The sequence below is a fragment of the Nothobranchius furzeri genome, chromosome 2, assembly GCF_043380555.1.
Source record: "Nothobranchius furzeri strain GRZ-AD chromosome 2, NfurGRZ-RIMD1, whole genome shotgun sequence".
Lineage (NCBI taxonomy): Eukaryota > Metazoa > Chordata > Actinopteri > Cyprinodontiformes > Nothobranchiidae > Nothobranchius > Nothobranchius furzeri.
Window position 1 is genome coordinate 24,533,034 of NC_091742.1, and position 22,910 is coordinate 24,555,943.

The following is a 22,910-nucleotide window of genomic DNA, read 5'->3' on the forward strand; positions in this document are numbered from 1 at the left end:
GTCCATGGTAGAGGCTCAGTAAATGGGCTGCGCCTTAAGGAAACCAGTGGCATAGCAAACGAGATTAGAGGAGTTGGTACTTCATACATGGTGGCTGGATAGCATCACTATAACCAAGACATTACACCAGGCAGCCCATAAACAACTGTTTTTATTTACATACTTGATCTTTGCAAGCACAGCAACCGCTGCTTGTGCACGACAGCAGTGTCGAGAGCCTCTTAAGATTCAATAAAAGCTTGCACGATCGCTATGTGTGGACAAGATGGTTTCAGTCCAGGTGGGAAGCTGATGGAAACTAAAGTGAGATACAGCCTCAGTTATTGAATTCCCATTAAGAGGGGTCTATTTCCCTGAAGACACAACATGAACACATCAATTTTTGACCGTTTAATTGCTTTTCAAACACCAAGTACACTCAATAACTGGATTTCAAATCTATTGGAGATGATCATGGTTTACTTATCTGAACAAGCAGCTCTGTTTGACATCCATGCATGGATGTGAGCAGATCCTGAGAGCTCAGAAACCCTGACAGGTCGATCGAACTGATCCAGCCTGCTAATCACTTCTCTCTCTTCATGTGGATTTTACAGTTGTGTTCAGAAGGATGAGTGCTTGCCCTTATTCCCAAATGTGACTCATAAATTATGGAAGAGATGTGGTTTCATTCCGAGTTTGGAATATAAAGTACAGATGGCGAAAAGGGAATGTGTCTGCAAAAGGAGATGAAGAGACAAGGTGATGCGTGCAGACAGCGAGGGCCTTATTTCATCATGTTATGGGAGGAAAGTTGAAGAAAGCCACATTTTTTGAGAAATGCTGCCATCTGTTGAGCAACTGTACACAACCCACATAAGCAGCAGAGGAAGGGCAAATTTTATAAAGCTAACTGCTTCATAGCTTGAATAAGATGTAATCCTTAAAGTGATATCATGAAGTGGGATGACAAGTTAAACACTTGAGCTATCAGCTTATCATAAAGAGGCAGTTTCCTGACAAAAGAACTAATCAAAAAAATTTGTAGCCGTGTATGCATACTGCCATACAGTCCTCATTCATATGGTTTTGTTCTGAAGGAATAATCACTCCGTTCCAACCCGAATGCATCTGCAGCTAATTTATCCAACAGAAAAACAGATTTATACTGTAATAGCTGTGTTTAAAAATTACATTTGCATAAACCGCTATGATTTTATTTATTTAAAGTTGAATCAAAGTCCTAAATGACTAGTTATTAACTCTTCTGGGGCCTCATTTTTAAAGCTAGCAAAATTGCGTATGTCCTAAGTCATTTTTTACTTTATGATTTATAAAGAAAACAAGACGTCTTATGTTGTAAATAGTTTTTATTTTTATGGAGTCCTTTGTTTCGGGTGGATTTGCTGTGTTTTTCACGCTGACTGCTGTTTTGCTCCAAATTTCCTCAAGAGGGATAATACACCAACTGAACTTGACAGAAAAATGTGTGTAACTTTGAGCGATCTCTGACCCTGGCGTAAGAACATTTTGGAGGAACATCGGCAGTGCAGCCGGTGAGATGGTACAATGTTTATTTTAAGGCAGATCTTGTAGACGCTCGTGCACACACACACACACGCACAAAAAACCAACAGTCAGCCTCCATCCCATCTCTGAATGGAGTATAAAAATTATGTCTAATTAAAATATATAATTTTTTAAGACATTATGTTCATACACACATTTTCAAATTACTGGTTGGTCCAGTAATTTTCTGACACGTGACAGACCCTAACTAAACCTCCACGCCCAAGTGAAGCCGACACTGGCGCAGCTGCAGCACTGTCGGGGTTTCCTTAAACCTGCTTGTTCAATTGGGATTTAGCCAGCAGGTATATGATGAACGATATTTCCTTCTTAAATCCCTGTTGGGCTAAATTAAATGTTCCCTTTATATCTGGAATATCTCATCAATCACTGTACACCTTAGTGCTACTTTTATTGATGGTATCAATGATTATTGCCTACTTCCTCTTTGTCTCAGTCTGACCATTTCCCTTTTTTGTTCCTTTTTTATGTCTGTTATGAACGCTCTGCAGCTCCTTATCACCACTGGAAAATCAGGGTGCTGCTTGAAGGCAATCAAACATTTTTTTTCTGTGCCTAAGTCACTTTCAAGGGTCTCGATTTCTGTCTTGGTGATAACGGTCATCTATGAAATTGTGCCAATAAGTGTGTTGATATGTTGTAGACAGTCACAGTTTTACATGAGCGACCAGCAGAGGTCACTGTTTTTTAAAGAGCACATTAGGGTAGCACAAGGAAGGAGACCACAGGTGGTGTTGATATAATAAAGAAATGTTTGAGCTGGAGGCTCAGAGGCACGGAATGGTGTGCTGTGTGATCCTTCACTAACCCTCAAAGAGCAAAACATGGTGTCAGGAGTGGGATTGTGATAGTGAAGGCCAACAGAGATACCAGGCAACAGTTCCTATCAAGATGGAAAGTTTGAAGCCACCGGAAGGACTGAAGCTGGTGAGGAATGTCGACAGCAACTGGAGGTGTTTTAAGCAGCAGTTTGAGCTTTACGTGGCTGCCATGGGGCTAGACTCCAAACCTGAAGCAAGAAAGATTGCATTGCTACTCACTGTAGCTGGTCCTCAAGCCATTGAAGTCTTCAACACCTTTGAATTTGAAGAAGCAGCGGACTGAAACAAGTATGACAAGGTGATTGAGAAGTTTGATGGACACTGCTCGCCACAGAAAAACTATGAAAGGTACGTCTTCCGCTCTCGGATGCAGCAACAAGAAGAGACATTTGATTGCTTTGTGACTGATTTGAAGCTGAAAGCACAGTTGTGATTTTGGAGAGTTAAAAAGATTATATGGTTCGGGATCAGATCGTGTATGGAATCTACGATAAACGGAATAGAGAACGACTACTCGGAGATGCCAAACTAACTCTGGATGAAGCGGAGAGACCGTGTCATGCCCGTGAGCTAGCTCTGCAGCATGCAAAGACCTTTGAAACAAGTGTCACAGCAGTACCTGACAGTGTTAAAGTGGCTGTGGTAAAGAAAATGAAGAAAAACGTGCCTCAAAAGATCAGCAAAGATGACATGTACACCTGTAAGTGGTGTGGTGGCAGACATCAACCTCGACAGTGTCCTGCTTTTGGCAAAAATTTGCTTGAAATGTAATGGGAAGAATAATTTTGCCAAACAATGTCTCTCTAAAGTCAAACCAAAATCAGTGAGACTAGTTGAAGAGACTGATTTAAGTGAAACCGTCTTTGTGGGCTTGGTGTCATGTGAAGATGTAAGGACTGTGCACAATCAGGCAGATGGCCGTTGCCAGTGCCCAGAAGACGTGATGTGTTTCCCTTCCAATAAATGGGGCTTTGGTTACACTAGCCCCTTCTTTCCACTGGAGCCGTCAGCAGCACGTCTTACTCGCGTAAGTTGCTGCTTGGCCTTTCCCACGAGATGCAAAGCAGCAGGGGAGCAGCTGTCACCGACAGAGTGTGACTTCGTCAGTAAACACAACAACAAGCAGGGGAAAATTACAACATGACTCCAAAAGGTTTGTGTTTTATGTTCTGTCTGTTTTATAATCGCCAATATGAACCTGAAAAACAAAGGAGACTGCTAGCTAGGTAATAACTTCTCACGGGGCCGCACGGTTAATAACTTTTTTTTTTTAAAGTAAAGCAACCAGAAGGCAGTACGTTTCTTTATTCTGAAAATCTCTGGAGCTTCGCTCCGTTTCGACGTCCGATTTCCTGTCTTTCCTTCCCCAAAAATGTCGAACTTGACCCGTTTCAGAGGCGTCACGCGTAGAAAATAGAACCGGCGCGTAAGGGCCGCGACATGCTGCTCCTGAGACGCAGCCGACTCGCGCTGCTGACGGCTCCGGTGGAAAAGGTTCTGTTGACCACAGCGGTTCCTATCAGCAGCTATGACATGCTGCTGCAGTAACGTGCTGCTGACGGCACCGATGGAAAGAAGGGGTAAGGATTAATGCAGGTGCACAAGTTAATCTGATCAGCACACCAGAGATTCGAGGCATGAAGAATAAGCCCAAGACACTAAACCCTTAAATAACAAAACAATAAGCAGGTTTCTGTATATGCAGTTTAATCATAATGTAGTTCGCATTTGTCCAAAAACACCTGAGCCCCCTGGTCAAAGGACGAATTACTATTTCTCAAAACTGAGCTTTATCCATCTACAACGGGCATGCTAATAATTATTCACATGTAACCCGTACAATCTTATCAATGAACACCCAACTATGTTCTTTATCAAAAGCTTGACACATGGCTACCGTTCACATAGGCTAAACTATTTAGAAAAAATGTTTTCAACACCTTGTTGCGTCTGCGACATTAAAAGAAACGAGGCAGATCCGAAGGCAGAACGGGATCCAACCTGATACTAAGCTGTACCTTTGCAAGTGTCTGATGTGTGTATTCATAAACTCCAGGTTGTCCATTAATTTGCAGATACATTTCTGTTATACACACATACAGGTGCTGGCCAGTAAATTAGAATATCATCAAAAGGTTGAAAATATTTCAGTAATTCCATTCAAAACGTGAAACTTGTACATTATATTCATGCAATGCACACAGACCAATGTATTTCCAATGTTCATTACATTTAAATTTGATATTCATAAGTGACAACTAATGAAAACTCCAAATTTGGTATCTCAAAAAATTAGAATATTCTGAAAAGGCTGAATATAGAAGACACCTGCTGCCACTCTAATCAGCTGATTTACTCAAAACACCTGCAAAGGCCTTTAAAAGGTCCCTCAGTCTTGTTTTGAAGGCACCACAATCATGGGGAAGACTTCTGACTTAACAGCTGTCCAAAAGACAATCATTGACACCTTGCACAAGGAGGGCAAGACACAAAAGGTGATTGCTAAAGAAGCTGGCTGTTCGCAGAGCTCTGTGTCCAAGCACATTAACAGACAGGCGAAGGGACGGAAAAAATGTGGTAGAAAAAAGTGTACAAGCTCTAGGGATAACCGCACCCTGCAGAGAATTGTGACGACAAACCCATTCAAAAATGTGGGGGAGATCCACAAAGAGTGGACTGCAGCTGGAGTCAGCGCTTCAAGAACCACCACGAGGAGACTCATGAAAGACATGGGATTCAGGTGTCGCATTCCGTGTGTCAAGCCACTCTTGAACAAGAAACAGCGCAAGAAGCGTCTCGCCTGGGCCAAGGACAAAAAGGACTGGACTGATGCTGAGTGGTCCAAAGTTATGTTTTCTGATGAAAGCAAGTTCTGCATTTCCTTTGGAAATCAAGGACCCAGAGTCTGGAGGAAGAGCGGAGAAGCACAGAATCCACGTTGCATGAGGTCCAGTGTAAAGTTTCCACCGTCAGTGATGGTGTGGGGTGCCATGTCATCTGCCGGTGTTGGCCCACTCTGTTTCCTGAGGTCCAGGGTCAATGCAGCTGTCTACCAGGAAGTTTTAGAGCACTTCATGCTTCCTGCTGCTGACCAACTTTATGGGGATGCAGACTTCACCTTTCAACAGGACTTGGCACCTGCACACAGTGCCAAAACCACCAGCACCTGGTTCAAGGACCATGGTATCCCTGTCCTTGATTGGCCAGCAAACTCGCCTGACCTTAACCCCATAGAAAATCTATGGGGTATTGTGAAGCGGAGGATGCAATACGCTAGACCCAACAATGCAGAGGAGCTGAAGACGACTATCAGAGCAACCTGGGCTCTCATAACACCTGAGCAGTGCCACAGACTGATCGAGTCCATGCCACGCCGCATTACTGCAGTTATTGAGGCAAAAGGAGCCCCGACTAAGTATTGAGTGCTATACATGCACATTCTTTTCATGTTCATTCTTTTCAGTTGGCCAACATTAGAGAAACAAACATTTTTTCATTGGCCTTTAGAATATTCTAATTTTCTGAGATACCAGATTTGATGTTTTCATTGGTTGTCACCTATAAATATCAAAATTAAACGTAATAAACATCGGAAATACATTGGTCTGTGTGCATTGCATGAATATAATGTACAAGTTTCACGTTTTGAATGGAATTACTGAAATATTTTCAACCTTTTGATGATATTCTAATTTACTGGCCAGCACCTGTAGGATTAACCAAATTTTGGGGAAATCTTGTCTTTAAATGTTTCTAAATAAAAGTACCAAATTCATCAAATACCGCTGTGCTTCTGCAGTAAAAATAAGCAGATCGACCCAAAGGTGATGTATTTAATCAGGAGGTAGAGAACACTTGTTCAGTAGTACGTTTCTTTATGACTTTGCGCATGCAAAGACTTTACTAATGTCTCAAAAGAGCAACTGTTTGCATCAGTGCCTTAAAGCTATACTAGGAGTGCACTAATGGGAAAAATTGCAACACTATCAACACTTTTTTTGGCCAATAACTGATTTTATAAACTTATTTTTCCATACACGTCCGAGATCACTTAAGGGTCATATACTTCCTACATCGATCACACATTCTGTCAAATAACACATGGCCAACCCCCTCCCCCCAAATTAAACAGCAACAAGATGGAAATAAAAATTTGTTAATAGACAAGTTTTATTAGTTGGGCCAATGTGAAACGTGAAAAAAAATTCACTAATATATTTTGCATCCCTAATAAATGATTACATTATTGTCCCATAACTCAAAGGTTCAACAGCTGGTGTTTGTAATATACTAAAATGAGGTAATGCTATGCAAACTAGCTGGTTTTGTAAATGAACACAAGCAGAACGTATTCTGTCAAAGTTGTTTTAATAGGCATCACATGAAGGAAAAGGATCCAGCCGTTCACATCTGAAGCAACTGTACCGCCATCGAACGCTGACGTGCCGTCAGTCAGAATTCAACACAGTGTCAAAAGGATGTTCACAAGTTCGTCATCAGTTGGAGAATTGGAGGAAACCGTAACCGGAGTCACAAGCTTCAGCCCTGCCTGCAGAAAATCGTCTTGTCAGTCTTTAGGTGAGATCACGAGTTGGTTTAAAGATGAGATAAGAGTCTGGGGGGGAACTACACCAGCGATAGTCTCTGTGGTTTACCTGAGCTTGAGGGAATGGCTGCGCCTACCTATGTTGTCAAACCTGCAGCAACAGGCCAGCAAGCACACAGCGCTACCTGCTTGACGAGGATTTCCTAAAACATTTCCTATAACAAACGTTTCGTTCATAAAAATACACCTGAATTCTCTATATGTACAACAGAAAAGACACGTGATCGCCTGCATATTCAAGATTGGTTTTAATATTAGACTTTCTGTATAAGAAATATCACTATTTTAATGAGGATCTTTAAACTAACAGATAAATTCAGCCATAAATCGTTGAAGTACAATATTTACATTTAGTACAGAATCCAATAAATCTCAAACCATATTAAAATAAATGTTCAATAGATACAAAGGTGTTTATCTCAACTTTGTTAGTCCTAACACACTCCAAAAATGTAAAGCCATTCTCTTCTAATTAAGTGCAAAGGAATTTTTCCATATATATAATATATATATATATATATATATATATATATATATATATATAATTATATATATAATTATAATTGCAGCATCCAGCATTGAGACAGAACAGGTCGTTTTTTTCTCAAGTGCTTCCTAAGATGATGACAGAACATTGCATTTATGTTCGGCCATCGCAAGTTCTTAACAGGAAAAAAACTAGAGAACGAGCGTTTAAGAAATAAGTGCAAACTTCACTCTTAAGTACACCTTACATTTAGATATTTCTAAAGGAAGTACAGATCTATCACTTCTGGGTGGTGTTTGAGGACTGGCTGCACAAAGAGTCACTTGCAGAGTTTTAAAATCAAAAAATTCAAAATGCATCCTTTTTCTGCCTCTTAGAACACTCAAGATAGTAACTGCAAACAAAAGTATGGTGGTGTTTTAGGACATCTTTAGGTCTCTCTTCAGACTTGAGACCAACTGCAATCTAGTATCAGGGAAAAAAATCCGCTCAGTCTTAAGAAAAGATGCTAAACTGAGGTCAGCTTCTCATTTCTGCTCAATTCCAAACGAAATGTTATCCTCCAGAACATCTCGGATCCGCTGCAGTTCAAAACCTCCGATATTCAGAATTTTCAAGGCTAGACCTAATTAATCTATGCCAAGAGTAAAAATCTTTACAACACAGTATAATGATTATAATAGTTATTAAATGTGTTGAAATAGTAACATTTTTGCAACCTTTTATTTTCTTGAACTTTCAGAAATAAACTTAAGATTGAATGATCTACTGTAATCTAATCCAGGATAAAAGACTCAAAGTACTGTTTTTTACTAGAACTGATCAAAAAAACTTCCAAATGGTCAAAAGTTTGTGGAATCGACCTTTAACTGCATTATTAAATCAGAAGCTAACTTCAGCATTATGTTTGAATTCTGATGGGATTTTTCCACCCCTCCCGATTTTAACCTTGTTTGGTTGAAAGTCTGAAGACATTTCCTGAGGATGTCGTAAAATGGGAACCGTACAAAAGATGAAGTGCAGGCATTATCAACACATCGTCTGGTCTTTGAAAATCCACAGGCACAAATATTTAGGGATCAGTTTGTTCGTTTCAGACTAGACATTATTTGATATGTCCAAAGATGCAACAGTGAGACAGTCGAACACTCCTGGAAGATCCTAAGTTCACGGAACTTCCAACAGCACCCTTTTACCCCTCCTTCCATGAGCAGGGGTCTCGTTTTCAACCAAATCAAGTTCTTTAATAAGCCCGATAATAAAGACAACATCTGCGTGTTTCCAGTGACGAGAATGACCGTGACAATGGAGGTTATGTGCTGTGTGACGGTGTATGAAGAAGCATTGCGAAGCCCTGGTCATCCTCATCTCTGCTGCGTGGAGCAATTCACCAACAGCACTGGGGCTATACTACTGTTCCACTGGGGGAGTTGGCTGGGTTGTTATGAGATGATAATAGTCCCTGTGGAAAAAGAGACAGCACATGTTCACTAAAATGTAATACAAGAAGCAGATCAGTAAGGCCGGGAGGTTTACTAGTAGAAGACGTGTCAAATGTCTAAATAACTTCTGTCAGAACGTTAAGTGATCTTGGCCCTCTTTCTCCCTATTCAAAACCAGTTGTCACCAGTCTGGGGGTGAAAATTGACGCTGGACTTAAATTTTCTGTGATCTGGTCCAGTTTCTTTCACCTGAGGCGCCTTGCAAAATTCAAGCCTATGCTGTCGAGAGCCCACCTGGAGCGGGTACTGCATGCTTTTGTAATTTCTAGGCTTGATTACTGCAACTCTCTATATGCAGGGTTGTGTCACGCATCACTGCGCCACCTACAGGTTGTGCAGAACAGCGCAGCCAGGTTCCTGACTGGGACCAGGAAACGGGACCACATCAGTCCGGTTCTGGCCTCCCTGCACTGGCTTCCGGTCTGTTATCATTCACACTTCAATCTCCTCGTCTTTGTTTACTATTTCTTCCAGGGTGGTGCTCCCCCCCATCTAGCCACTCCTGAACAGACATTCCACATCACGCGCTCTGCGCTCCTCTGACCTGGCCTGCTCGCTGTCCCTCGTTCTAGGTGTCGTACTCGCGGGGACCGGGCTTTCTCAGTCCTAGCCCCGTCACTCTGGAACCAGTTGCCACCCTCAGTTAGGCTGTCCCCATCTCTGCCAGTCTTTGAGTCGCCTAAAAACCCACCTCCTCCGCTTGGCGTTTCCTGAACGTGTTTAAATTTGGCCCTCTTTTGTTGATTTTATTTCCTGTTTTCATTGGTCTCTTTCTCCCTTGTTTTACCCATTTGTCTTCTACTTTAATGTTTTACCTTTTTTGTAATATTTGAATTGCTTTTATTTTTGATTTATTCATATTTCACTTTTCTCATGTACCATGTTCAGCGCCGTGGGCTTCCCGACAGGGTCGCGGAAGGCTCTTTATAAATAAAGCTTTGATTGAACTGTGGCGACACATGCCTGCGTTCAAAAAGCAGAAGAATCCTCTAGAAGCTAGTCACTCACCACTTTCCCAGGCCTAGCCCATGTGCAAACAAAACCCTCCTGACAAGCTGTTACCAGACAGTCCTCCAGGAAAATTAACACAGTCAGTCTTTCGTGGGCAATCTTCTTGCACACCAGCGGTTCTAGGAGCGGCACCTCCTCCATGCGGGGGCACAGTGTCGTGCCCAGAGTCTTAGCTGCCTCGGCTTTTGCTGTTCGCGACGAGCTCAGCTGGTTGAGCTTGTCGCTGCTCTTATTGCTGATATGACCCATGCTGTAGTTTCTCTTGTGGTCCTTCTCGTGGCGTTCCTTCCGCGACTCGTGTAAAGACAACGTTGCAAACTTGCTGACACTGTTGGCAATGAAAGTGCTGTCGATGATGCCGTTGCCCTTGGTGGTGGTGGTGGTGGTGCTGCTGCTGCTGCTGCTGCCTGTGTGACTGTTTGTGGTGCTGCCTCCTGCTGGGTTGGCTGATTGAGGCAAGCTATTAGATCGAGGTAGGGTGCCAGGGAGGGAATTGGGTGGGTTGCCACTGCTGCTACTATTGCTCACATTATCATTACCATTTGTGCCACTGGAATTGGTGGTGGTGGTGATTGATACAGTAGTAATTGTTTGTCCAGTGGTTGGAGGGCTTGTGGCGCTCATAACGTTAGTGTGAGTTCTGGCGCGTGACAAAGGGAGGTGAGGGAAGAGGATGTCTTCTGTAAGGTCCCACAGACATAGCTGAGTATCCTGTCCTACTGAACCAAATCTGTAGGTCACACTGACAGGCCTACTGTCTGTAGAGTTTCTTTTAGAGAGTCGAGACTGAGAGCTGTTAGCTCTGTCTCTACCTGCCGCAAAGTGAATCTGCTCATGGAAGTCCTCATCACTCCCACTGAACTCTGAGGGCGGATCACCGTCGTCAACACTAGTGGTGCAGTGGTCAAACGCCACCACGCTTACCCACGATTTATGACCATGCCCTCGTGCAATGACTCTGCAGTCCAGGAAAGACCACACAGTCACCAGATCATCCTCACCTCCTGACACAATATACCTCCCATCCGGGCTCCAGCACACACACAGCAAGCCACCAAAGTAGCTTTTCATTGTTCCATGGAGCTCTGCTGCGTCAAAGCCAAACACTCGCAGGAAGCCATCCTGACTTGCACAGGCTAGGAACTTGCCATCCGGGGAGAAGGCAAACTCATTAAGCGCCCCTTCCCCTATTGTCCAGCGCAGCAGCGGGTTACGAGCCGATTTGCTCTTGCAAGTGTGGACAGCATAGTTTTCGCCCTGCTTCAAGAGCTGGTAGTGTGGTGCAGTAGTGCCACAGGTGTTTTCCACGTTGTACAGGTACATGCTGCCACTGGAGTGAGCCACCAGAAACAGACTCTCTGAACCGGGAACCCATCGTACACAGGTTACTCTTGACTTGTCGATTAGTCTCTGGAAGGAGAACAAGAGGAAAATTAGAGATTAGAGTCATTAGCTACAGCTTTTACGATTTCTTAGGAATAGTGATAAATGGCCTGCACTTGTATACAGTAATCCCTCGCTACTTCGCGGTTCGTTCACCGCGGATCCGCTGCTTCGCGGATTTTTTCTTTGGAGCATTTTTCAGGGGGAATTCGCAGATTTGCGGTATTTTTCACTGATTCGCGGTATTTTTCTATGCGAAATATCAAGAAATTCTTGTTTTTTTCATCAATTTCATCATAAAATACACTTTTTGTAATAAAACTAAAAAAAAACAAGTAAAAAATTTTTTTTCTTGAGTTTTATCCACAAAAAGAGAATGTGATCATACGATAATTCAATATAGTACTGTATGTCAGACAGGTCCGCTGGATTCGGGAGTTGAGCTTGTAGGGAGCGTGTTTTCACAGACGCGGAAGTGAGAGCGTCGGTGAAACGCCGGCTGATCTAGGAAACCCCGAGCGTTCGAGCGTCAACGAAGTGACACGGAAATGCCGGGCTTTCCAGAAGTAAGTAAGATAACTTACTATGAGCTGATAGTTCGTTGGATTGATCGGTAGGTTGGAAACTCTGATCATGAATCAGAAGAAACGATGACTGAGTGGTGAGCTGGAAAGGCGACTTCCGTTTATAGCCGCGGTTTGTGAAGTAGGTGCAACGTGGAGGGAATCCCCGCGAGGGGCATGCTGAGTGTCCCTACTTCGCGGATTTTCACCTATCGCGGCCAGGTCTGGAACGCATCTACCGCGATAAACGAGGGATTACTGCACCTTTCAGAGTCAGAAGACCAAAGCGCTTTACAATAAAATCAGTGTGGTTAAATGCACACTGACCTACATCCAGGTCAATCTTGTGGTAATAAGATGGGCGTCTTTTATCCTAGTTTACATGCGCATTCAAAAACCGACCTCACTCCAGTACAGTGGGTTTTCCGGTTAGCTTATAGCAACACAAATAGTGAACAACCGCTGGCGGGAGTGAAGTAGACGAAATTGAAACAGGAAATGCACAATGGCTGAAGGAAGGACAACAACACTGCAGCAAAGCTGTTTTGGTACATACTGTACTGTTTGGTGGTGTTGCACTTGTTACTTTGTGGCAGCAATATAATCAGAAAACCGCTTCCACGGTCTCCGTCACTTCCGGAACACAAGCGTCCAATCGGTTCACTTCGGCTGACCCATTTATATGCTGAATACATTTCGATTGTTACAGCATTTTCTGAGTGCTTCAGCACGATTAGAACCATTCGCCTTTAGCCAGACTAACGCATTTACATGCATTTAAATAAAACAACGAGAGTCTTATTAGGGCAGTACTTATGAATCATTCATCCATTCATTCACACATGAGCTACATCGTAGCCACAGCTGCCCTGGGGCTCACTGACAGAAGCGTTGCATTGTCTTTAACCCACCTCCTCATTGAAGAGTTTGCTAGTTTCCTTCTTGATAGGGTCTATAAGTTGCACCTGTCCTGCTGAGAAGCCCACCAGCAGGGAGACACTTTCTGCTGTCGCTGTGAGAGGGTTGAAGTCATGACACGTAGGCTGCGTGCCTTTGTATATCCTCTTGTCTATGGGTTTACTGAGATCGGCAGCCTGGGGGAAAAACATATCACATACACAGAACCTTTATTTATTTGCCTACTCTCGCAGTTATGTAACAGCATTATTATGCTTTATAATCAGGTGTGCACATAAGTGGTCCGCAGGTGCGCATGCGCTGTCAAAATAAACAATGCGCACCTGAGAAAAAGCCGCAGCACGCATTTGCGCACCTAAGAATTTGTGGATGAAGGAGGACATTTCTGGAGCATTTTAAAGATGTCCAAGAAGCAAACTCCATTAAGTAATTATTTTGGTGTTCCTCCGCCTCCAAAAAAACGTCAGACCGAGTCAGAACCGCAAAAGAAAAGAGTATTCGCGGAGAAGTGGCTGCAGGAGGTCAGCTGGCTTCAAACAAACGATGAACGCACAGAGATGTGGTGAAGATTATGCCGTGAAAATCCCTCCCTGGCAGACAAAAACAGCGCCTTTTACATAGGCACGAACCGAGGACAATATTTTCCTGATATAGGGTTTATTACTCAAGTAAGGGTAAAAAAAAAGTATCTGGTTAGAAGGCTACTTGAGTATTGAGTATCATCTGATCTAATATTTTAAATGATGACATCAAACAGACAAAGATAAAAAGTTATGGGCAAATATTGGTATTTTAAAGACTAAAGGGGAAAAATGTAAACAAATAAACATAATTACAAAATAACAAATTTTAGGCTAAATTGAGACACAAACTGAGGATAATATTTCCTGATATACAGGGTTTATTTAGTTGTCTGAAAATGTAGCACGTTTAAAAAAAATACTGCGATAATACCGAAAACCGTGATAATTTTGGTCACAATAACCGTGAGGTTAAATTTTCACACCGTGACAACCCTACATTTTAAAAGGTCATCTTTATTCATATTTTTTATTCATTTGCAGTGGTCTCTGGTAGGAATGAATGCCTTCCAGGTCATACTCTGGGGGGAACAGGCGCCGGTGCGCAAGTTTCTGGAACTGGAAGTGAGCCAGATCAGATTTGGACACCTCGCCTCAACAACAATGCAACTCTACTACTGACCTTGCTTGCTCTACAACGTTGTTTTATCTCTACAAATAACACAAACCAGGAGGAGTTCTGCTGTGTTGTGGAATTGCTAATGCTAACGGTTAACTTCTACTAGCAAATATGTTTTCTGCTGTTTCCTGGACGCTAACAGGACGCTAAACCAACAATTATTTCATAGGACTATGTCGTCTTACTCATTAGTGTTCATATGTGTACTCCTGCTTTCAAGCAGGGAACTAGCGATGGAAATTAATCTTTTGGCTATAATTCATCAAATTTTAATTACAATTATGATCTGTGTTCTGAACGATTATGAAAACAAACTGATATGATTGATTATCCTTTCCACACGGATTACAAATTGAGCGCACCTCCCACACAGTACTGCCAACTTAAGACACTTTGTTTAACAACTTCCCCGACACCTTTTTGACTTTAGCAAACAACTCCATCTACATTTCTGGTAACCCTTACCTACTTTCTGTGCAACTTTGCCAACAATATTCTCAGCAGATTAGTAAAATACCCAACCTGGGCTCCGGACCGTCCGACTTAAAACTATGAGCAAGCGTATTAGCTCTTTTAAACGAGGAATTAGGAACTGTGTTTGTGATTATCTTTAACTTTTTTCTTTTCCTCCGATTGTGCCCTGGTGCAATGTTACGACCAAATAAATAAGTAAATAGACATGGGTATTGGCAGCTTCAATAGTAGGCTCGTGCACGAGGCGCGCATGCTGTACGTGCACACTCCTTAACGAAAATAACAGCTGAGACAGTCCCGTGTGTGTGTGTGTGTGTGTGTGTGTGTGTGTGTGTGTGTGTGTGTGTGTGTGTGTGTGTGTGTGTGTGTGTGTGTGTGTGTGTGTGTGTGTGTGTGTGTGTGTGTGTGTGTGTGTGTGTGTGTGTGTGTGTGTGGCTCGGAGGACAGAGGACAGGAGAACATGCAGCTAATTAATTAAATAATTTGGTTCTGTAGCTTTCTCTTCAGCACAGCCGACAAAGGTTTATGATGGGTCAGTCCTCCTGCATGCTCAGATCATTCCCTTCCCTTGCTTGAAAAATTGTTCCAAAATGAAAGTTGAACCCACATCTTTTTTATCTGTGAATTCAATGCCGTTCGGCGAGTCTCAAATAAAAATTTGGGCATCTTACTGTAAAAAAATATACCATTAATGTAAAAAATAAACTCTAAATAAACTATGTTCACACCCAGAATCGAACCCAAGTCTTCTGCATGAGAGTCCAACATCTTACAAGGTGAGCTAAAGCACCAGTGATGTCCTTTGTATCTGTAACATTTATATCCTTGATGACAGCTGAAACAACGTTCAAAGAACGGTTCGGAGTGAAAATGGCTATTTTGTTGCTAATTTGCAGGAAATATCTAGAAGAAAGTTCTACAGAAAGTAGCTAAGGGTCCTCAGAAATGTAGCTAGGTTTGTCACTAGGCGTTAGGAACAGCGACAAAGTGGCACTGCCTCTCTCTCTGCTGCTAAAGCTACGGATAGCAAATGCTACGGGCGATGCCTGAGCGTGAACGCGCATGAAGCAGCCTGCTCGACCCGAGCATCTCTTTTTCTGTGATTTTACAGAAAAACAGGCAATCACAGTAAAAATGCCAGGGCTCATTCCACAGGACCAGGGCATTGCAGGAGAATGTATGAAGAAGACATTTATTATTTCTATGCATGTTTTGGCTGTCACACTTCCATAATGCCCCTTTAAAACATTACACATTTATCATTAAACCTAACCTTACAACAGGTCAGACGTGGCTGAATTTTTAAAAGATTCTGCAAGGGAGACGGATTCAAATTCCTCCACAATGTCAGACTCATTACTAGTTGTCCTTTTACCTTAATAGTTTATATTTGAAAGCTGCATTTTGTGTTTAATCAAGTTATCTTTGATTTAAAATTTTGCTGGTGTGAAAAACATAGGAGGAAAAACAGCAAAAACAGACTTATTCTAGCGGCTTAGCCTTCTGGATGTTGTTTCAGGGACAAACATCATCAGCATGTTCTTTCTTTTTAGCCGTCCCGTGTTTAGTATACAGGGGTGCCAAACTCATTTTAGCTCAGAGGCCACATTGAGGGAAATCTAGTCCCAAGTAGGCCGGACCAGTAAATTAAAAAATAACTAAAGATTGTTTTCTTTGTTTTAAGGACAGTGTATCCAAAATAGTACAAATACAACACCTGATGTGTACTTGAAAATTTGAAAAAATCAACAAATAAAAAAAACATTCCTTAGCGATTCAAAGAGTTTACAGATCACATGGCAAGATCAGTTTCATGCAGCACTTAAAGTATATTTGACTCATTTTACTTAACATCTTTTAGCTTTCACCAGCACATCAACATCAGAAGTCACATCCTGAGTGGCGGCCAACTTCAGGATGTGATTCAAGTTCTTGTGTGAGCCTTGAGCACAGCTTTGTTTTATTTATACTCATTACAGAGGAAACTTGCTCAAAAAGATAAGTTTATTTTCACTCTACATTGTAAAGTATGAAAATAAAGTTTATACAACCATCTCGCGGGCCGGATCCGGCCCGCGGGCCGTATGTTTGACACCCCATCTTGCCAATGGACTACAGTTAAAAATTAGCCTGCTGGCTAACGCTGGCACATTTACAGAAATGTTGATTAATGTGCACTGTCCTTACATAAATAAATAAATGAAATGATCGCCTAGATCACGGTTTCCATCCCTGTGTAACAAGGCCAAACGCTGCTAAACACTGGATCACATTACAACACATTCAGACTCTGACTGTAGGGTTTACACACACCATTACACCGGAACTCACACACACTCTTGGCTTCCAGTCGGGTGGCTTAAATGAACACGGTCAACTCTCACAGGAACACCACTGTTGCCACTTCGTACATAACGCTACCATGTAAACAATCCCCAAAACACAGAGCCTTCTCTCGTGTCTTCCAGATTCACGTGTCATCGTTTGTAGCGACGGAGGGCGGAATGTGAGGAGTCGGATCGAGACTGTGACGATGTTAACTAATAGAATGCTAATTAGTCAAACTCGGTTGGGTCTGCTACGTGGTCTCGTATTCACAAAACCGACCTGCGCACTTCAGTGACAACAAGCCAAGAGTCAGCAAGAAAACGCTCCCGTACAGAGGTGGCGCCTTCGCCGCTGTCAAATTCTGTTTACCTTTCTCACGCCTTTGTAGATGTAAAAGTACAGTTCCCGGCCCACATTGAAACAGATCCTGTCACCGTTACCGGACTGGTCGTTTACGTTGACGAAGGAGACCTTGACGGGGTTGGAGCCCTGCGAGTTGAAAGGTACTCTGTTGGGGCGGCTGTATTCGGAGAGAGTGAGCAGCTTGTAGACGCCTTCTCGTGTTGTGAACTGAGTTTTAATGTCGTTCGTCTCCTTCCCTCCTCCCTCCGCTGCCATCTTGGAAATTGGCGTTCATCCTTGTCCCAGCCCCGGATGTTACAAACAGCGCATGCGCCCGACCGTCAAACTCCAGTAGCCATTGGTGATGGGAATTCAGGCTCCTTTTAGAGAGCCGGTTCTTTTGGTTCAGCTCACCAAAAAGAGCCGGATCTTTCGGCTCCCAAGTGGCTCCTCAGATTTTCTGTTGCGTAGAGTACATTTATAACCAAAATAATACAAAACTATATTTGAAATGATTTACTAATATAAAAATATGCAATATATCAAATATTTATAATTTCTATGGATTTAATATCTGAACACTTTATGAAATATCCACTTTCCGACTGCTGGCGCTCATTTTCTCACGGTCTTCGTCACACTCTCCTCCCTCTCGCTCGCCTTTTTCCTCCTCCTCATTCCCTCTAGTCTCCCTCCACCCGCATGTGCTCTGCTGTGTGTCTGAGTCTGATCCTCCCTCTTCCCCGCCCCTACTGCTGTGTGTGTGGACGGTCTGGACACGCAGTTACACATGTTGACCAATCGCCTGTAGCTTTCACCAAAGCAAGAGGGGAGGGGGGAGGGGAGGGGACGACTCCCAATGACGAGCCAGCTCCCGTCGTTCACTTCAAAGAGCCGGCTCTTAGAGCCGGTTCGTTCGCGACCGACACATCACTAGTAGCCATGCGTAGAAAGAATTATGGAGCTAGAAACCAAAACAAAACATAAACAACATGTAGAAACACAGTAATATATTGGTCTTATAAACATATTTTAGGCATAATTATAGCTTGGATGTTACTAATACGCAGTATTGTAATATTAGTCCCATTTTAATACCAATAAATGCCATATTTATTTTTATTTAAGTGATGACTTGCGTATATCATAAAATTAAATATTAATACATATAATTTCTTATAAGCAGAGTATGTTGCCACCAGCAAGTCAAATGACAAGTATATTAAAAGTTTTAGACACAAAAAATAAAATAAAAATTCCATTCCATTTTATTTATAAAGCACATTTTTACATGCCAAGGCCAACCAAAGTGCTACACAGTAAAAGAGGGTAAAAATCAACACACGGAAAGAAAGTAATAAAAGTAGTACAGTAACTACTATAAAATCAACAATAAAAATAAAACTGAGACATAGTACAAGGCTAACTAGGCTGAAGTAAATGCCAAGGAATGAAAATGAGCCTTCGGGCGTGATTTAAAATCTGAGAGAGGGGGGGCCATTCTCACTGCTAGAGGGAGTTGGTTCGTAACGGCGTTGTGACGATGGGAAAAATAAATAATTAGATTACTCCATTAGCTCAAAATTGTGCCGTTAGTAATGTTGTTATATTTAAACGTCGTTTGTCCCAACACTGCCCAATAATAATTTTATATAATCTATTGTGAGATAAAAACAAAAAAATTGAATGAGAAATTCATATTTTGGAAATTTGTACTGTGAGGAGCCAAAAGGACTGTGTTTCCATGTTGGCCTGGAGACCTCAAGGCTTCCTCATAGAAGCAGAAGTGCCCACAATAAAGGAAGTCTGGTCTTCTCTAAATGGTCAGAAAACCTAACAACCTCCCCAGCTGACTGAAAAGGAGATCTGTGTCATTGTAACCTTCCCTGCAACGCGATACACACATGAGAATTTTTTTCTGATTATTTAATTGTCAAATTCTTACAAATTGCACCTTTAATACTGGATAATGAGATTTAAAGGGTGTGCATTGAATAAACTGTTAAAGAAGAAGAAGAAAATATCATAGAAAAATCACGAGGCGCTTCACAAAAACAAAAAATGTAAAAATATAAAAAAGAATTTAGAAAATGGTTAAAAACTATATTTAAAATGAGCAAAAAATAGACAATTGTGATTAAAAATTGTTAAGAAAGACAGAGAGTGAATAGGAAAGAGGGGATATAGTATAAACTCAACAACTTGGTCATTTATCTTTTGCCGTCAAGTCAAACCTGAGGAATTTGGGTGGTGTTTTTGACTAATCAATGTCTCTTGAAGGCCACTCAAAAACATTGGTCCGAAACGGTTTTTAACACTTAAGAAACATGAACTTGAAAGGGTTATCCATGCCTTTATCTCCTCTCGTCTAGAGTACTGTAACACTTTTCACATGTTTTAACAAAAAAGCCCTTTACCGCCTTCAGTAGGTCCAAAACTCTGCAGCGAGGCTCCTAACTGGAGCAAACAGAAGAGCATACATCACTCCTATTCTAATGTTTCTACACTGGTTACCCGCTAACTTTTGAATACATTTTAGAATCCTGACTATAACTTATGGGCCATTCCCATCTGTACCGGGTCGGCCCGGGCCGGGTAGCCCCAGTCGGCCCCAGCCTGGCCCGGTTGATTCCACACACCCTTGCCTTTAGCCCGTGTGGGCTGATTCTACCCACCAATCAGAGACTTGCTCTAATGGAAGGTGTGAATTTGCTGTCAGCAGTGGGTGTGTTGGCCCTGGTCGGCCTGAAGCAGACCCCCTCGAGAAGAGGGCTGAGAATGAGCCTTGGTTGGCCCGGAAAAATACCAGGCCACCCAGATATGTAAACAACCTACGCTGCCCGGCCCGGGCCGACCCGGTACAGATGGGAATGGCCCATCAGATTCACGCCACCCCATGTGGCCAACTGCATTTGCAACTTGAAACAAGTAGGCCCTCCCTTGTTGGATTTAGAAATAAATGGAGCTGACATACCTGGCACTGCAGTCTGACTCTAGCACATTTCCTGTGTAGCATCCAGAAAGTCATGTGCATGCCTAAAGGTCATCAGGCAGTACACTGTCCAGCCATCATTATTTGTAATGCCTGATGACCTTTAGGCATGCACATGACATTCTTGACGCTACACTTGCATGTTTTGGATAATGAACGCAGCTGATTTGTTTAATTTAGTGATCAATCCCTGTAGAAATCAGTGAAGGCTGGGAGACATTTCAGCTGAGTTTTTCACTTTCAGAAATTATGTATGATTTGTCAGAAATCTGTAAAAGTGTTTATCTTATCATGTGCTGTGATATAATGTAAGCATAACTCTTTTTATTTATTTTTTGCTAAGCACGCTCCCTGCCCCGCAGAGCTCCGTGCTATAGGAAATTGAGTACCGACCAGAACTAACCAATAGCGTTAGACTACCGCTTACATGCTTCAAATTTAAGGAATACTTCGGCTGATGCAGAGTTGATGAACTTTTCACAGACAAGTAAGTCTCTAAACTATATATATATGTGAAAACACAACATTACATGAGAATAATACTCGTAAAACAACATGTTTTAGCTCTGTTTGTCAGCAACATTTATAAACAGAAACGTGAAGTCGCGATCTTAAAAAAACAGAAGGAGTGTGATATGCTTGTCAGCCACTAGATGGTGCCATCGGATATGAGAAATACTCCGGAAAGAAGCTTTAAGGTGTTAAAAAGACAAACGCACGGCCAGGAGATAGTTTTCATTTCCGGTTTAACCAAAGACAATCAATAACAGACAAGCAAAACTGCCAAGTGTGCCTTTAAATTAATAAATGTGGTATAAAATTATCATAGGAGTATCAGCATATCCCAAGTTCGGATCAAGATGGAAATTTTCTAAGTGTTGAACTTTTTCTAAGTGTCAGCGCACAGAAGCTGGAAATTTTCTAAGTGTTTCTTAGGATTACCAGTGTGCGAAAATATTTTCTAAGTGTCACCACACAGAAGATGGAAATTTTCTGTTACTTAGGATGACCAGACGTACGAAATTCGATTTGGATGACCAGGCTCCTGGAGGTCCAGCCAGCGTGGACTGGGGTCTTTAACCCAGGGGAGGGTGCTTAATAGTGGGCCGCAGGGTTCGAGAGGTGGGCCTGGTCCTCCATGGTCCGTTCCCCGGGTCTGTCCCAGGTGGCAGCCAGGTGAGGGTGAGCGTGTTGGGGGGTGGTGATGCTGAGGGTGGGTTACCTGGAGGTGTGGATGACGTTGGAGAGGCTGTGTGGGTGGGAGAAGGCTGCGGGGATGGGGGAGCCTGATGAGCCTGGGTGTGATGCAGGTGAGAGAGGGGACAGGGCAGAGGCCGGCTGGACATGCAGCGGGAAGAGGGAAGCTTCAGCCTGGGTGGGTGGAGGTGCATCCAGGGCGGGCAGGGAGAGGTGAGACCTGGGCCTGGGCTGGTCGTCAGCGGCGCTCCACAGGCAGCTGATGGCAGTGTGGAGGAGCAGCAGTCTCCAGCAGGTGAAGGCGGGGAGGAGGAGTAGCAGGCTCAAGCAGGTGATGGCTGGGTGGAGGAGAAGGAGTGCCCAGCAGGTGATGGCGGGGTGGAAGAGCAGCCATGCCCAGCAGGTGATGGTGGGGTGGAAGAGCAGCCATGCCCAGCAGGTGATGGCGGGATGGAAGAGCAGCCATGCCCAGCAGGTGATGGTGGGGTGGAAGAGCAGCCATGCCCAGCAGGTGATGGCGGGATGGAAGAGCAGCCATGCCCAGCAGGTGATGGCGGGATGGAGGAGCAGCAGCCTCCAGACCTTCAATTCAATTCAAAATTCAAAGATACTTTATTAATCCCAGAGGGAAATTAGAGTTTCAGTACACACAATTCAGAGATCAGACATACATGGGCAAGACACACGACAAGAATTGGTGACTGTGGTCATTCGCAACCCTGAGTTGCGCTACCTTAATAGAGATAAGAGGGTAACATGAGGAATTGTTTCGGGAGGAGGGAAAAAAAAGGCACTTCAGAGTTACCCTCCCATCAGGAGGGCAGCTTTGCTCTGCAAAAAAAAAAAAAAAAACACCGCAGACAGATGAGCAACAGACTTCAGACAACACAACATAGATACTCCGACATTAAGGCAGGCAGGGGGGTCTGGGATCCTGTTTCCCCAGCGAGAGCAGCCATGTACGGCGCTCAGCCACTGTAGTCACAGGTGGGAGGGAGTTCTCGGGAGAAGCGCAGAGCACATTGACTCCTGCAGGTTGATGACCTCGCCAGGCTGAAGTCCACCAATCCGAAGGTGGGGGGAGGGGGGGGGGTCACAGCATCTGTCTGCATTCCTTCGTGGGGGTTTGTTGTTAGCATCTCGAGGCTGCTCTGGCGTCAGATTCGGATAACAAGACTTTGTTTGGGTCAGGCTGAGATAATTTTCTCTCTGCCTTCAGTCTTTACTGATCATTCCAGTCCTTCAGTGAAGCCAATTTAGGTTTTTAAAACTTGTCCATACCGTCCGGTGACCCTCTCCGAGATGACATTCCTTTTGCGCACTAATACCAGTATCGCAGCTAGAACGCTGTCCAGCTTACGATTCACCTCGAGTAACGTCCCAGTCTGTGAGGTCTCCACACGGACGGTGCTCTCCGTGGGTGCGGGTCGCCCTCCAGTCGCTCCCGTCTTCCCAAATTTCCAGAAAACCAGATATCCTCCCCCTCCAATCAGAAGAAATCCAGTGATCATCAGGCC

General features: G+C 43.2%; 1 protein-coding gene across 1 annotated transcript; it reads right to left on the reverse strand.

Moving 5' to 3' along the window:
* Positions 1-8,697: 8,697 nt before the first annotated feature.
* wdr20b (WD repeat domain 20b) lies at positions 8,698-17,621 on the reverse strand. The gene is made up of 4 exons (XM_015948095.3): positions 17,232-17,621; positions 12,854-13,036; positions 9,994-11,406; positions 8,698-8,945 (listed from the first exon to the last, which is right to left on the reverse strand). The coding sequence occupies exons 1-4, from the start codon at positions 17,478-17,480 to the stop codon at positions 8,889-8,891; spliced, it is 1,902 nt and encodes a 633-aa protein (XP_015803581.3). The 5' UTR covers positions 17,481-17,621; the 3' UTR covers positions 8,698-8,888.
* Positions 17,622-22,910: the final 5,289 nt, after the last annotated feature.

Coding starts and splice junctions, on each gene's coding strand:
- wdr20b (XM_015948095.3), bottom strand. CDS start 17,480: ATGGCAGCGGAGGGAGGAGGGAAGGAGACGAACGACATTAAAACTCAG. Junction 13,037..17,231: donor TCTACAAAGGCGTGAGAAAG/GTAAACAGAATT, acceptor TTTTTCCCCCAG/GCTGCCGATCTCAGTAAACC. Junction 11,407..12,853: donor GCAAACTCTTCAATGAGGAG/GTGGGTTAAAGA, acceptor TTCTCCTTCCAG/AGACTAATCGACAAGTCAAG.